The 15,557-nt window shown below is 39.3% G+C and overlaps 1 protein-coding gene and 1 long non-coding RNA gene across 4 annotated transcripts in view; one reads left to right on the plus strand and one right to left on the minus strand.

The window, feature by feature from the left end:
* The window catches only part of LOC148427745 (cadherin-4-like), a 193,114-nt gene that overhangs the window by 59,685 nt on the left and 117,872 nt on the right, over positions 1 to 15,557 (minus strand). For both annotated transcript variants that reach the window (XM_088407251.1, XM_088407262.1), the window contains exons 4-5: positions 8,763 to 8,989; positions 2,276 to 2,473 (exon numbers count right to left, since the gene is read on the minus strand). In XM_088407251.1, coding sequence (XP_088263377.1) covers positions 2,276 to 2,473; positions 8,763 to 8,989 — 425 coding nt within the window. The remainder of the gene's footprint in view (positions 1 to 2,275; positions 2,474 to 8,762; positions 8,990 to 15,557) is intronic.
* Positions 4,543 to 10,568, plus strand: LOC148427746 (uncharacterized). Of its 2 annotated transcripts, none has more exons than XR_015864391.1 (3): positions 4,543 to 4,792; positions 5,596 to 5,731; positions 10,142 to 10,568. It is a non-coding gene; the product is annotated as an uncharacterized LOC148427746 (long non-coding RNA). The 2 variants fall into 2 exon arrangements; XR_015864390.1 differs by having other exon boundaries at positions 4,543 to 4,766.

Here is a 15,557-nt window from a genome sequence, read left to right on the forward strand (position 1 = left end):
CTGAGTCATGTGAATCGGGTGTTTTGGGGAGAGAAACCTGGAAAACATGCAGGACACCGGTCCTTGAGGACCAGAGTTTGACACCTGTCATGCTAACCCGTCTCCCACCATGCTGCCCTATACTATAACATATTGATGTAATTGGGAAAATGGTGATGAGAATCAGTTGCCGTGCAGTTGTAGAAATCCACATCGGGTCCTGTATTTCCTATGGCCATTGTTTTTTTTCTCGATGTATCAGTTACCATAAAATTGCTATGGTTCTTTAAATTGCTTTATAATGTCATATAGGGTTGATGTCTGACAGAATTGAAGCTCTTTCTTCTCAGTGACACGTCAGACCATCAAGGTCTCAAGCAGCCATGTCAAGTTTTCTTCCTAATTTCTTTCCAAGGGAAGTTTCTAAGTCTAATTTCTGATTGAAGTTTTTCCAAGGATAGTCTTTTAGGTCTCGTTGTGGTTATATTTAATTTTTTCTGTTATAAAGACTTTCTACTTTTTCACTTCCATGTCCTTCTGGGTCCAGATCCTATTCCTCATGTGACATTGATAATTCAAGAATTCAAGATGGCCAACGGTATAAAAAGCTAATGAGAGCTTACTGACTTCTGACACAGTCCCAGTTTTTTTCTAGACTTTCAAAACTACAAGCCAAGTCAAGAATGCCCCAGAGCGACATCAGGCTGAGAAGCTATAGGCCAGTCAGTGGGGTCTTGACACCAGAATCATTTCTTGCTTGCCTGATCAAAGTGGTAGCGCTGAACAGACGTAGGTGAGAGCTACTGACACCATGCCTGCCCAAGTGATGGTGGTAAGAAGAGAAATGGTGGGAGGGCGGCTGTTGGCATGTCACTCAATGCTGCACTGGATGACAGAAAGGCCCATCAGGGATGAGAGCGACTTCACGGGCCATTAGGGCAAGCAGCACATGGCACATCGACCTCTGAAGGATGGCAGAGTTCCAGGTAGACAGAGAAGGAAATGAGCCCCAAAAAGATGCACGAACGGATCTCATAGTTACTTGCAAATTAAATAAAATAGATTTGTCTTCTAGGTAAAAAAATAAAAATAAATAATAATAATTATAATAAAATAAAAGACAGATAAATATCAGCCTCAATTCTCAACCAGAGGACCAAAGAAGATCAAATAGTATAAATCCTCTATACAACCCCCTTCCCAGAGCTGTATCCTTATTCAGGCCTTTACTGGCCTGCCCTCCAGTCATCATTAAAGACTGACACCCGACAGAAGCATCAAAAGGCATCATGTTCCCCTCATCAGGCCACTAGTACCTGATGGACCTTTTTATAGCATGGTGAGCTGGATTGAAAGATTTACTTTTGATTTTTTTTTTTTCTATGCATTCTCAGTCTTATCCATGTCCCTTCATTTTGACTTAGCATCTATGTTCAATTTGTACCCACTCTCATACCATTTACTGACACGCTTTGGGTTATTAGACGCCATACAGTTTTGGGGCAGTTTAACAAGTGTTTTTCTTTGTGGTATGTTGTCTTTTGGGAAAGTATTGATGATTAAATATTTCAGAAAAGATTCCACCAAAATATAAAGAGGGAGTTGTGAGTGAAGCATTTGTCTCTCAGAAGGACGTATTTTTGAAGAATGGAAATTATGGTGTGAGAGGCAAATGTTGCAATCTCTCAGACAGAATCTCAGAATCCTAAAGTAATACAACACATAATATTTGCATCCACTTTCTTTCCAGTTTTACTTATTTCCCTGGTGGGCCTTAGAATTGCTTCACTATTTGTTAAAAGCCGCTACTGTACCCACTCAAAATAGACAGTGCTGGCTTCTAACTGAAATAAATTCTTTTTTGAAAATGACCATGAGCTGTTACTAAATGTATTTCTGCTGGCTTTTTATGGGTGAATATGAGCGAGACATTTTTTGTCATGTTGGAATGGTGAAGCCATCAGAAAAGGCCTGGTTTAAAAAGAAAAAAAAAGCTTAATGAAAATGAGATAATTTTTTGTTTTATTGCACACAGGGAGTTTTTCACAGGCAGTTTGAGACTAGTTTGGGATCTGCTTTGTAAAGTAAAACCTCACAAGCACCTGAGTGCCAGTTTAAAAGACTTAACATTTTATGGCTTTGAATACATCGAGGGACAGCATAACAATTTCAATGACTGTGGGAATCAAACGTGTTTTTCGCAAATCATTACTGCTGCATATACCATACTGTACACTCTAATCAGAAACGGGTCTAAAGACACATTCAATATCATTTCACAGTAAATCACACTTACACTGACGAGCATCTGAGGGAACGGTCCTCGAGAATTTTCGGCAACATTTATTGGTGGAATCACCCAGTCTCGCTTTTGCCGTCGAAGACCCTTGGAGACGTTACGGCCGGTTCCAGAGAACATGATGACAGGAAGCGGTGCTTGGAAGGCTTCCTTCTTCTCTATCCTCTCAGCAACCTTCCCTTTTTCGGTTGTGACCTTTAAGATGACAAAAGGTTTGATTGGTTGATGCTGAGTAAACTGATGTTCTGATGATCTTCTGCACAATTGTGTCCAAATTATAATCACAATTAATTTGGTCAATATTTATATTATTAATCCAGATATTTCAGCATGTTTTTAAAACATGTCTATTTATTGTGCTTTTTTTTTAAACAAGCAGTATATAAACAAGCTTTCAAGGCTTGATACTTAAAAATTAATAATAAACTAAAATTGATAAATAATAAATAAATATCTCAATAATAATTGAGATAAATTCACTCAGGACATGGCTCACATAGCTCACTTACTTGAGTGCAAACCAATGGGAAAAATGAAGCCTATGAATTTACCAGTCGCTGCGCAGTTGACAAAATGACGATTTGGTAATGCATTTCATTTGCCACCCTTCTCGCCACAGCGCTGCTGCCCGATTTGCTTGCTTGCTATTTCTTAAGCTTAATAAAGTTTTAACCTTGTGTTTGGCCCCTGGTGCTAAGATGACACAGTGCTTTATTTGACATGTATAGGTAGCTGTTTTTTTAAATGTTAATATCGCGAAGGATCATCTTAATCAATCGTGGCAGCCAATAGCGTGAATACAATTTAAATTCAATTAATTGTGCAGCCCTCTATCTATCTATCTGTCTATCTGTCTATCTATCTATCTATCTATCTATCTATCTATCTATCTATCTATCTATCTATCTATCTATCTATCTATCTATCTATCTATCTATCTATCCATCCATCCATCCATCCATCCATCCATCCATCCATCCATCCATCCATCCATCCATCCATCCATCCATCCATCCATCCATCCATCCATCCATCCATCCATCTATCTATCTATCTATCTATCTATCTATCCATCCATCCATCCATCCATCCATCCATCCATCCATCCATCCATCCATTCATCTATCTATATATTTCTAAATAAACTTGTAAGTTTGCATATTAAACGAATAAAAGCTACAGCTTTAATTGATACACTTCAGGGTAAGCTATTTAATTACAATATGTCCAAGTATTATATAAATATTTTTATTTGTATTTATATTAGTTTATTTTAATGTTCTGTGTAAAGTTACATTGATTGTTGGCTTGAGTTCTGAATAATGCAACACAGACTCAAGGGCTACATTATAGATCATGATCCAAAGATTGTATCAGATTACTAATACAGGCGATCAGAGACCTGTTGTGTGGCTATTTTATCAACTATCTCAAGGATACAGGGAAGGAAACACAAACATGTCAAGAATCCAGGCATATTGCTGAAGCAGTGCATCACTTGTGCTCTCTATCTCAATCACTCTCCCCTGAGCTATCCCTTGCTCACATGCTCCCCCATGCCCATCTCTTGCAGTGATATTGTTTTTCTCCCTGACAGCTTGTTTCAATAACAGTATTCCTGTCGTGCAGCTATGTGTATGGCTGAGTGCAATGAAGTGTAAAAAAACAGCAGAGGTTTACTGAGTTGTGGCAGAGAGTAAACAATATTTTTGTCTAAGAAATTTATGATCACACTTATGATCATGTTATTGTTCCCTGTGGTCACAGGTTTGTCCAATTTTTAAAATAGCTGATATTTTGGGGCAATTATAGCAGAAACATTTTAAAAAGGTTTCCTGTTTCATGGTTGCCGTTTCCGATTTCTGTGTTGCTGTTTAGCACTAGCTGGAGAGACGAGCTCTATTCTATTCTAGTTTTTGTTTTTATTTCATTTATTACCACATGTCGGACTTGTGTCCTGTGTTTTTTTTCCGTTTTGTTCCTTCTCTTATTTTCATCAACTAGCAGTGCTCTATTTTACCTGCGTCTGTGATGCATAATTTTTGCCATGGGATGCATACTTTCAAATCAACAGGCGTCCTCCAGATGCAGCGTTTTTTTTTTTTTTTTTTTTTTTTTTTAGGGAAGTAATGAAACACTTGGTTCACACAAGGCAATTTCAACCAGCATCGGGAACCTGCTCTCAATGTGACTTATACTCTTTGTCTGCCTGAGCCAATCACGTTCTCACGTTCACTTCCAGGTTTGTCGGCTTGACAGCGATTTTGGTATTGTTCGAGGTAGGACGTAAGGCAGTATATCGAGCTAAAGTGTGGGTCAAGAAGGCGAACCAATTGAACTTTCTCCCCCGTTCAAATATACAAAGTCGGCTGTCTGGGAGTTTTTGGGAAACGAGAGTCTCGTTGAAAAGGAAAGACAGAATCCACATTGTGATATCGTCCCACGGCTACTCAAAAACATTCAAAATAATTAGCGCAGCTCTGCTAGCGTAAGTATTGTCTCGACTGTGCTAAGGTAAGCATGGTTCCGTGCAGGTCCAACCACATCCATCACCTGCAAAACCCATTTTTGTGGAGAGGCTTTTCTTATTAGAGCAGGGGTGGATTCCAGGCCTTGGGGGCGGGTATCCTGCACGTTTTCCCGATTTCTCTCTCAAATACACCTGATTCAAATGATTCGGATTATTTTCAAGCTCCAGCAGAGCTTGTTGATGAGCTAATGGTTTACTTTTGCACTTAAGAGAAAAGCATAGTGGCCAAAATATTATGACATTATTATTTCAAGGCAAAAACTGTGGAATGCAAAAAGGAAAAAGAACCCAGGCTACTATGTCAACTTCCAAGTAAAACAAACAAAAAAAAGAATTTTACACTGGGGTTAAGACTTTTTTTATTGTGAGATAAACATTCTTGGCTTCCCCAAAATAGAAGTCCCCTTTAAACAACAATGTATCATTACCCCAACTCTTTAATCCTGTTTAGTTTCCTTTCAGTCATGTCCGAAATGTAGAATTCCCACACTACACCACAAAACAGTTTTTCCATGAAAATGTCCTGGCCAAACAAGCACGCAAGAAGATATCTCAAGTACCTGATCTACTTTAAGCATGTCCAAAATGCAAAATTCTCACACTACACCACAAAAGTATTAAAATATCCTGGCCACACAAACAGACAGGTAGATATTTAAAGCACCCGATCTACTGCTTGACAAGATAAGTCAAATATGCACACAATTGTTTGCTTTTGGGCTTTGTCAGCAGACTACAATCTGACAGACAAAAGCCAGGTCTGTGCAAATGAATTATTTTTCTACAGGGAGATCGAAGCTTGCTGGGGAGAAGTGCGAGACATGGTCGCATCACACTGGTCTTGTCAGTACAAGAATATGTAGAAAGATGAATTTGGGGGACAGGAAATTAAGGAATGAAGAAAAGGATTGTCAAAAGCAGAGGTGAAGAATGGGGCTCCCATTTCTTCTTCAGTCCCAAAAAAGGTAATGCGCCTCGTCTTCTTTTTTTTATATGAGCAAACAGGTACATGAGAAAAGGTGGAGAAAGAAAATAATTTGTTAAGGGCTACAAAAGGTTTCAGAGGTCTTTTGCCAGCCAGGGTGTAATACTGATCATACCTTGCTGCTCATATGCACTCTCACTTTTTAGTACACAGAACAACAGCAGACACTGATCAAAGAAACAGATGCCTGTACTGGCATCCAGCAAAACTGCTGTCAGCTATCAGAATTATTCTCATGGCAGCGTCAGAGATCCAAAAGACTTGACAGGGGTGAATGTTATTTCCCAAGGTCTTCACTTCTTGACATGCAACCCTAACACTGACTATAGTGTGACAGAAGTGAAGCAATGAAAATATTATATGGCCTCCACTGATGAAAAGTGCAGATTGCTTCCAGAATGCTGAAGTATCATGGAGTTTGGAATGCGTACATCTACAAATCAAGTGGTGGTTTTCAATGAATTGATCACCCTTTCAGCATACTTACAAACCTGCCCCTTTAAGGGCCTAAAAACAATGACGTGTGCTTAGGGCCTTCAAAGCCTTCTCTACTACAGTATCATAAATTCAGCACTGCATTTAGAGAATTTTTAAAAACAGCGATAGCTATACAGTTCTGCACAAAATAAAAATCAGATACAGTTCATGAAAAGAAAGACAGTTAACAAAGTAATACGAACGGATGCAATTTCACGTGTACAGCGAGTCACTGAAAGGGAGGCAAAAAATTTGAATGTGCGCCGCCTTTACAAAATACTGTATAACATTAGGCTGTACATGCAGTACATTACAGTAATGCAGCGGAGGTGTATCAAAGGACATAGTTACTGCATTATCAAAAGCAGTGACCTGCATTTAAAACTTTCACAAAATATTGTACATTTATTACCAACTTTCACCTACATTCCATTCAGTGTTTTCTGTAGCTTCCATCAATTTATATATTATTTCATATATATTTCTTAATTATTGCCCTATCAGATCTCAGCTTTGATGTGTTAATACATCAATGTACAGTAATTTTCCCAGGGCCTTTGGAATCAGGGTTATTGGTTGATCCTAATTACAGTAGTTTATATATATATATATATATATATATATATGTTCAAAAAAAAAAAAAAAAATCTGAACCAATCAAATGTCAGATTCAATGAACAAAGCCACTTAGCAAGCTTTGGATGATGTCGGTATCTTCATTTTCAGTCCAGCCGTTAAAAAAAAAAAAGAAACAACCCAAAAGTAACAACAACAAAAGCGGACTTTTATGTTCGTTATCCAAATGTGTGTGTCAACAGGCCAAGCGGGTGCTTAGCCTACCACTGCTTAAAAACGTACACAAAGAACTCAAAAGACAGAAAGAAAAAAGTAGGTGGTATTCAACCCAAGATTAAAGAATATTTTATCCCCCCCCCAAAAAAAAAGAAGAAGAAAAAAAAAAAGAATCCAGAACACACACTTACGCTCAACAGCTAAAAAAGAACAAGAGCTGCTGAATGTGGAATGGTTGCATCCCCTGCAGCAGTGGTGCCTTCAGCTTTAGCCAGCTGGCAAGGGGCCCAGCTCTTCCCTTTCTCGCCACTGCTTCCCAAAAAATTCTGCACACTTTGATATCAGCCAGGCCCCCGCTACCCAGACATCTGGAAGTTATTATTCAGCAGAGTGCAACATACATAGAGATTTTGTTGTCTCTGTGTTCTGATTTGTGCTACCGCTCTTTCTGCATACAGTACGTGCTGGACCCAATGTGAATCATGTCTGATCCTCGAACCACTCACTTAAGATTCTCCTCAAGAAAGTGACATTAGTTAACTCAGTAGGAATGCTCACTTCCACTAATTGGCCATTGGCCCAACATGCTTCCCTTTGTGTCTGTTTGGAAGTTGACCTAATTTCTCCCCGTTGGGGCCAAGAACAAGAAATCGTACTTTTTTAGATGAAGTCGAATGGGCTAATTCCTAATTCAAAAAGAAGTAAACGTCCTTGGAAAAGTCCCAACTAACCAAGCCAGCATCCTTGATTCCCCCCAATTTGTTTTCCCACGGTTGAGTTTTTGTCATGTAACTACTAAGTATCACAAGTAAACATCAAACATCCTCAGTAGTAGCTACATTGTCTGTGTGGTTACATATGAATGGCGGAAGAAACTTTTTAAACGTTGACAAATGTTGTTTTGGACTCTTTGACAGTTTAATGATTTATAAGTAAAGGTCATTTTTGTGCTTTGATGTCACCTGATTTTGCATGACAGCATTTCATTGTTTCCTGCTATATTGTTGCTTGGTTTTCTCACAAAACATGATTTGGATACATAGTAGAGGGCATTTTGTCATCTCACAATAATACTGTCTCAAGAATGAAAGGCTACTAAAGTTGTAGGATAATGAGAATTCCAATGTCAAGGTGTGTGTATTTTTGGACAAAAATTCTCATAAACTACAGCCTGAAAACCTAAAAAATATAAACATGAAAAAAAGGTCATACAATTTTCTTTAATCGGTGAAACCTTCTTAGCACATAAATGTATGTTAGCCAAAGATAAAACTACGTGTGTACCCAACTGTTCCAGCAAAAACTAAAAGTCAACATTTTAAGCAGTAAACAGATTGCAGTTAAACAGCCTCTTAAGCTAGAATTGGGAGCTCTGAAGCTTGGCTACAGTTGATGCCCGTCCTCTGTCAGCAGTTGCTTAGAAGAGGACATGTCTCGGGCCTGTGGAGTCCAAGGCATAGGATCATTTTCAGTAACAGCTTACGACTGAGCGCAATCACACTCTCCCCTTGTGGCAGTATGATTCTGATACGTTTAACCGTGTGCTACACTTCTTCCTCTCTGATTTCCTCCAACCCCAAGGAGTTTTGACCTGATTTATGATGGTTACCGTCATCACTGCTACAGTAGGAATGTAATATGACGATGAATCACTGTTTGGTAATTAAAAATTGAAATGCGCTTGTGTTATTACAACTTACTTCGTTCTCATTTTGTTGAGGAGATGGGAGGTCTATTGGTGCCAGCTGGATCACAGTCTTCCAAACATGAGAATGTGGACCACTTGCTGTTAGTTTAAACTGGACTGGCTCATCCAAGGAAGCTCGCTCTCCCCGAGCAAAGATGGAGCCATCTGTCCGCACACCAAAGTTGGGATCGCTGCTTTCGAAAACCACCGCTCTGTTCCCCATGCAGTCATCGAACTTCACTGTGGAAGAGAAGAGGATCATTTCAAAAACAAAACAGTTTCCTTTAAGCAGTTGATGTATGATGACATGCACACAGAGAGTTTAGGGAGATGCTACCGATGTGTCGGACTCAGCTCAAATTCATCTCTGGTTTTATCGGTAAAACATTCACAAGAATAAGAAACTTCAGTTCTTTCAGTGCCAATGCACTGTTTTCTTCCAACAGCTCAAACACGATGAAAAGTGGGCAACCCAAGAACAACGTGAACTGGTGTGACGCTATATGCAAAAGATACGGTCGTGAAATCAAGGATTATGATTTCAACATGATCATAAAGACAGACACATCATTCATCATTTATTCAGCAAAACTAAAGTAAAAAAAAAACAAAAAAAAACGCTGGGACAAAATAATGGATTTGAATGAATATGTTGCATGATGACTGACACATCCAAGCGCTCTTGCTCAATGCACACACAAGTGATTCGAAACAGTAGCCACTTGCAGCAAATAGGCTTGGAATACAAAAGGGAAAAGAATCATCCACCTACCCACCCACCCCCTCTTCTTTAACTATAATAGGAGTTATATGCTGGAATTGAACCGGAGCTGTAAGAGAAGTGCCTTTCATTTCAGTCTATTATCTGTAGAATCTACAGTGAAATTAAAAGTTCAAGCAAGGAGAGAGACAAGAGCACAAAATGCTCTCCGATCCTTGCTCCTTTCCTGCCTCAAGGCAACCTATTCTCTCTTGGGGATTTAACTGTCTAGACACATTGCATGAAACACGTCGCTATTGTCATTTTACATAGGCTTCTCGCGTCAGTCAGGCAGCAGGAACAAAACTTGCATTACACAAAATCCTCCTGACATTTTGCTTTATTGGGCCCTCGATACAACTGGAGGTATCCCCTGTTGCTATTCCTTTCTTTCAAACTGGACAGGCAGAAATCCACAGAGTTCACATGCTGTCCACTCAAAGAGTCAGCGTCCTGAATTAAATGGGAGGGGACAGGACATGTTTGACAAATGACCACAAGTCGAGGCAAAAGGCACATCCATCCTCATCTAAGATTAAGAATGTGTCTCTTATACAGAAGTGTACCATTATTGAGTCAGTGAACGCTGTTCTGCTATCCTTAAAAGACTACAAATGCTCTTATAATTGCAGAAACCCATCAAGAAGTCATCAAAGTGTTGTGCTATGACTCATCGAATGGCGTTTCACCATGCAGATGGACAATGACCCGAACCCTGCTGCGAAAGAAAGCAGATATCTTTTTTTACAGGGAAATCGACATGTAAAGGCAATTTAACATGCATTCCACCTGCTGAAGACAAAACTGAAAGGAAAATGACCAAAGATCAAACAGGAATTGAAAGACAGTTCCAGCAGAGGGCTAGCAAAGATGACACTCTGCACCATTGGCTTGAAATTCTATGCCCTCATTGATTGAAAAGGATTTGTGAAATAGTAGTAAATATGTTTTTTCTTGAATCACTTTTGGTCCCTCAAAAGGTGGAAGGCATACATAACGAGGCATTCTTTAGAGAATACATATTCCTTTTGCACAAGCATGGGTTCCATTTTTCTATTAATAGCTACACAAGTGGAATATCAAATTTTGGAATCAATATGCTGTAACATCTATTAAAAATATATTTACATAAGGTGTTGTAATGTGATTTGAATTCTGAATTATGAAACTAAAGTTAATTGGTTGTTGTTTTATGTGTGCGCTATAATTGGCTACTGAGCAATTTAAAGTGAAAATGCAAGCCACAACAAAGGTGAACATCTTGTAGCTGTCCACTCACAAAATGAAGAAAACCAGCAACAAGAACCTGTTTTGCACCAGTTGAAGAAACAAAGTAAGAAAGCAAACATTCCTGCATCAATACAGAAAGGCCTCCAGTAGCTCCTCAGGTCGATGCTGTTAAAAGAGGTCTTATAGGACAACAGAGCATAAAAGCTCAATGGCACTGTGCTGCACCTAAACAACATCCAAGGCAAAGTGCCCACATTGCGCATTGATCTGGTGCACCCATGTTCAAACAAGCCAGTCGGTGACATCCCAAAATACTGGAAAATACTATCAGAAAGCTCTATAGGTAAATATGACTTCTTCTTTTTTTTTTTTAATCAACCTGTGGATTTTTCTGCACTAATGATGACAAAACTATTGCATAAGATTGAGCCCCCACTTAAAATTCAATGCGAAATCTTAATCTCACATCTGTTTACATGTAACTGAACACCAGAGCCAGAGTTTTCTGTGCAATTTTCAAGTCAACATAACACAACACAAAGTTTTACTCACAAAAAAGAGAAAATGGTGTGGGAGCCATGTTTGTCAGACAAGAATGCCACGTCATCTTGAAATATCTCCGTCGGACAAATGACTGAATTGTGGTGATCCATTAGAATTGTTTTTTTTTTTTCTGGCGAGTTTGAATGCCAAAATAGACAAAATAACCACAGCAGATCCCACTTGAGTTACTAAAGGTTAGCACATTCATGACTGTTTTTTGCAGTTATCACCATTGATGATCCTCCCCTACACAGCAGCTTCACAACGAAATAATCGGAAATGAGCCTCAGCCCTTCTTATTACTGAGGATGCAGAAGTAGTTTGGTGAAGGACTGACCTAAACTCAGTGCATGTAGACCGGAACTGAACAAAGACAGCCATGTTGTTTCCCAGTTCAAGTCCAGAAGTCTAATTAAAGTTACCATTTTACAGTAAACAGCCAAGCACAAATGACACATACTGTAATATCTGTGACAAGAACATTGAAAGGCATGCGCACACATGAGTGAGAAGGATGGCTGGAAGAGGAGTAAAGGTGAAATGAAAGGAACATTAAAGAAGAGAAAAAGCTCAAGCAGAATGCAAAAGCAAGGTTGAAAGTCCCCAGGGACTTGCATTAATTTGTTTTACTTGTTCAAATAGGGTACAGAAATATCTCTCAGATGACAGATGTCACCCTACCTTACATTCTGCAAAGAAACAACTTAAGACAAACTACGTCGCCGGCACTAACACACTGTGACAGTGTTGATGAGCGAAAAGGTTGGAAGTGTGGAGGATGTAGGTTTCACTTTACACGTGAACCAATGGGAGCCAAGCCCACACAAAGGACTGTAGATTTGAACGCTGACAAAGATTCACTTTTTTTTACTTTTAAGAGTTCTCTTGAGTTATGTGATTTAAGTTAAGTGAGGTCTTACGTGTCTCTGTGCATACAGAGACATGTGCATACAATTGTATAGTCCCTCACAAAAACTCAGGATGTATTTCAAACTCAGGGACTGGGAGGGTTGTTAGGTGTTGCATCCTGGTGCTGGCATTCACGTTCATGGAAATCCTGCCACACGGGACATGGTGTGGCTGCTCACATGGCTGTTAAAACAGGTTAACTGGGCCAGCTTCCTTAGAGATGCAGGCAGATGGGTAGTGAGAATGAGATGAGAGACCAAGAGAGTGTAAACGAGTAAGGGGAGGAGGAGGCGGGGTTACAGAGCAGTCAGCGATGGAAAGCGTGGAGCGAATGAAGAAAAAGATGCACAAAGTCAGGATGTCTACTCATTTGAATTTCCACAAGGGGTGTGCAGTGTAGTCAGAGTTGACGCTCCACATTAAGTTTGGCCCGCAGTGAGAAACTATACATAGCAAAGTCCACTGTCCATTACCATGACTCCGATCGGAGGACGAGCTAATGATGAAAGGACAGTCAAAAAGCCATCACTGAAATATGGAATGCATCTCATCTCTTCTTTCCTGCATATGTAACTGTTCAGTGATCAACATAAATATAGAGTCGCGCAGGGGAACCGAGTGATCACTGAAACTGAAGCACATGTTGTATTTCTAAAAATAAATATTTAATAGTCTATTACAATAAAAATATGAACATTAAATGCTTCCATGCTTTGATAGAACACTGAAATATTGTACTTAGTTATTCACTACAAAAGTGTTGCCAAAGTAAATGTTTGAAAACAAAACATTTATAAAGAATGAATTTTCCTTACAATTTACTCACATGACAGACATGTAAGAATAGGATTTGGTAGAATGTATTTACTTTCATGAAGCATAAAGTCCTCTGTTGCAAAACAAGGGAAAAGAAGACAATAGAGTATGATGAGACAGCGCTAACTTTATCAACTTCTTATTTGCAAAAACTGTTTGGGCAGCACAAAATTCTGCAATGTAGACAGGCAAATATTTCACAGTCAAATAGTATTTATATAGGAAAGCCCATGCTTAGAACCTGAAATCCGGTAAGCCTCTTTGTTTGCATTACAGTGGTTATGAAAGCAAAAAAAAAAAAGACAATGTATTTGCATGTGTCTCGAAGAATTCTGAAGATCAATAATCTCCAAACTCAGATTCATGAACAGTATACATTTGAAACGGGCTACAATATCATGACTGTCTGTACTTCAACACAGCAATTTCAAAAACACAGTAGCAAAACATTTGATACAGTCTAACCAAGCAGATGTAACACAGAAAAGAGCATTACAGTGTGGTCGATGTCTGTGGATGTGTGCCTGATGCGGATCAGCTCATTGGTGATAGTGGCAAGCTCGTAGGTAAATAAGGCAAAGAAACTATCAAGGATGCTTGATGGCTTTTTTTGCAGTGCACTTCACTTTGAGTCAGGCCGTTGTTGTCAGCAGTTTGCACGTCAAGCTCAAAGCATTTTGGCATAGCTTTCAAACATTCTAATTCCACTAACCTTGTTCACGCAACCCACCAGAGTAGCCTCAAGGCTGAAGAAACAACAAAGAACAAACTATATTTGAAATGCTTTTGCTCTGAAATGAAGCACAAAACGCTCCCTCAGTGACCACTGCATTGCTATACTCTGTAGCTGTTATTACTTTAAAAAACTGTAAAAATACTGATGGGTATTTGATATTTACCATCCTACCTATATACCTTATTACATAAAAGGCTTTCTAAAGGTCACACTAACACAAGGCTTTAAGTTCTCATATTTTTCCCCTCCCAGCGTGAACACAAAATACGGTTGGTCTAAATGAGAAGGAAATTTTTCATAGCATTTTTCACAAGCTTGCCTAAGGAAGCAAGCGGCATCAAATGACTTTTCCTGAGTGCTAGAGGGAAAACAGACTGTGTTTCTGCAATCTAATCAACATCTCTCGATCAACACGTTTGAAAGGGTTCCGTTTTTCCTATTAAAGCGGTCAACGCAGAAAATGGAGAAAAGCCCCCAGCTGTTAATTTGTGGAAAAACACATGTACTTACAAAATCACAATAGGAGACATCATATTTTTTGTTGTAAAAATGGTATATATATATATATATATGTGTGTGTGTGTGTGTGTTTGTGTGTGTACAAGCTGCTCTAATATTTCTTCAACACCTTAATAGTACTTATATCACCATATCTTGTAATAATCTGTCAATGAGCAACAGTTTATACAGCGCTATATTATAGTAAGAGTGTGTCTTGGTCAAGCAGTGTCACTGGTCTTTACTTCTACATTACACTATGACAAACCAGTATTTGTATATTTCGCCTAAAATCTGTAGTTTTACACATTTTAATTTAAACTCCCATATGATAAAAGCAATTTTCAATCTTGCAGGTATTGTGACTTGAGGTCAACTGAGCATACTCGGTATGTGCACACAGCTTTTAATACAAATATGATTGCGTAGGTGTGGCAAACCGAGAAAATAGTGTCATCATGCAAACTAAAGGAGCAACATTAGTCACAGATGATTGCTAACATTTTCCTGAGGGCATGTATGTGACATTGTGTGAATGTGCGTAGATTTTTTTTTACAGCATGCTAGTGTCAAGCCAAATGCGCATCAAAGCTTGCAGATACTAACAAAGCAATGCCCAAAATATAACCAAGTGTTTCCTAATGTACAGCAATCATATTTATGAGCCCTAACTCGGCTGTAAACTGGGTAGCACAGGAATGCTTGAAACTGATAAGGTACTCACTGATTTGGGAGTACTGTCAGGCACTACATACACTTCAACAACCCTGTAAGCTGCCTTAAAGCACATTGTCATCGTAAACGTGCGCGGACACACGAACTGGGGTAAAGCGTCATGGCAATCCTCCTGTGCACATGGGCCGATATGGGTGCTTTGTAAACAATACATATATCATGTCAGCAATGTGGCGCTAACCTTCATTGCTGCTAATTGTTGTGCAATCTAGGAGAAAGCCCTGGAGCCAGCCCTGTTTGAAAGACTGCCACATGTGGCATGTGGTGTTCAGTCTGTGTGAGTCAAGGCCAAGTGTGACAGGAAGGGTGTTTGAGTAAGAGGCATACACGTCGATAAGCACCTGTGCATCACTCTGAAGTGCACGTGAGTGCGTTTTCTCTGGCCTGCTTTTTATAAAGGAAATAAATTAGCAGAGCTAGCAGGTTGCTCTGACAAGCTCTGTTAATGAGAACATCCTCAAGAGCCTATTTGGACTCTGGGAGGAAAAACCAGGGGCTGTGATCATCTGTTCAGCCTGCAAGATGAGATAGAGGGAGGCAGGCTGAAAAACAGCACAACGACTGCACAATTAGACTATGCC

This window comes from Hippichthys cyanospilos, chromosome 2 (assembly GCF_059441005.1).
Source record: "Hippichthys cyanospilos isolate Australia breed blue-spotted pipefish chromosome 2, RoL_Hcya_1.0, whole genome shotgun sequence".
NCBI classification, from domain to species: Eukaryota; Metazoa; Chordata; class Actinopteri; order Syngnathiformes; family Syngnathidae; genus Hippichthys; species Hippichthys cyanospilos.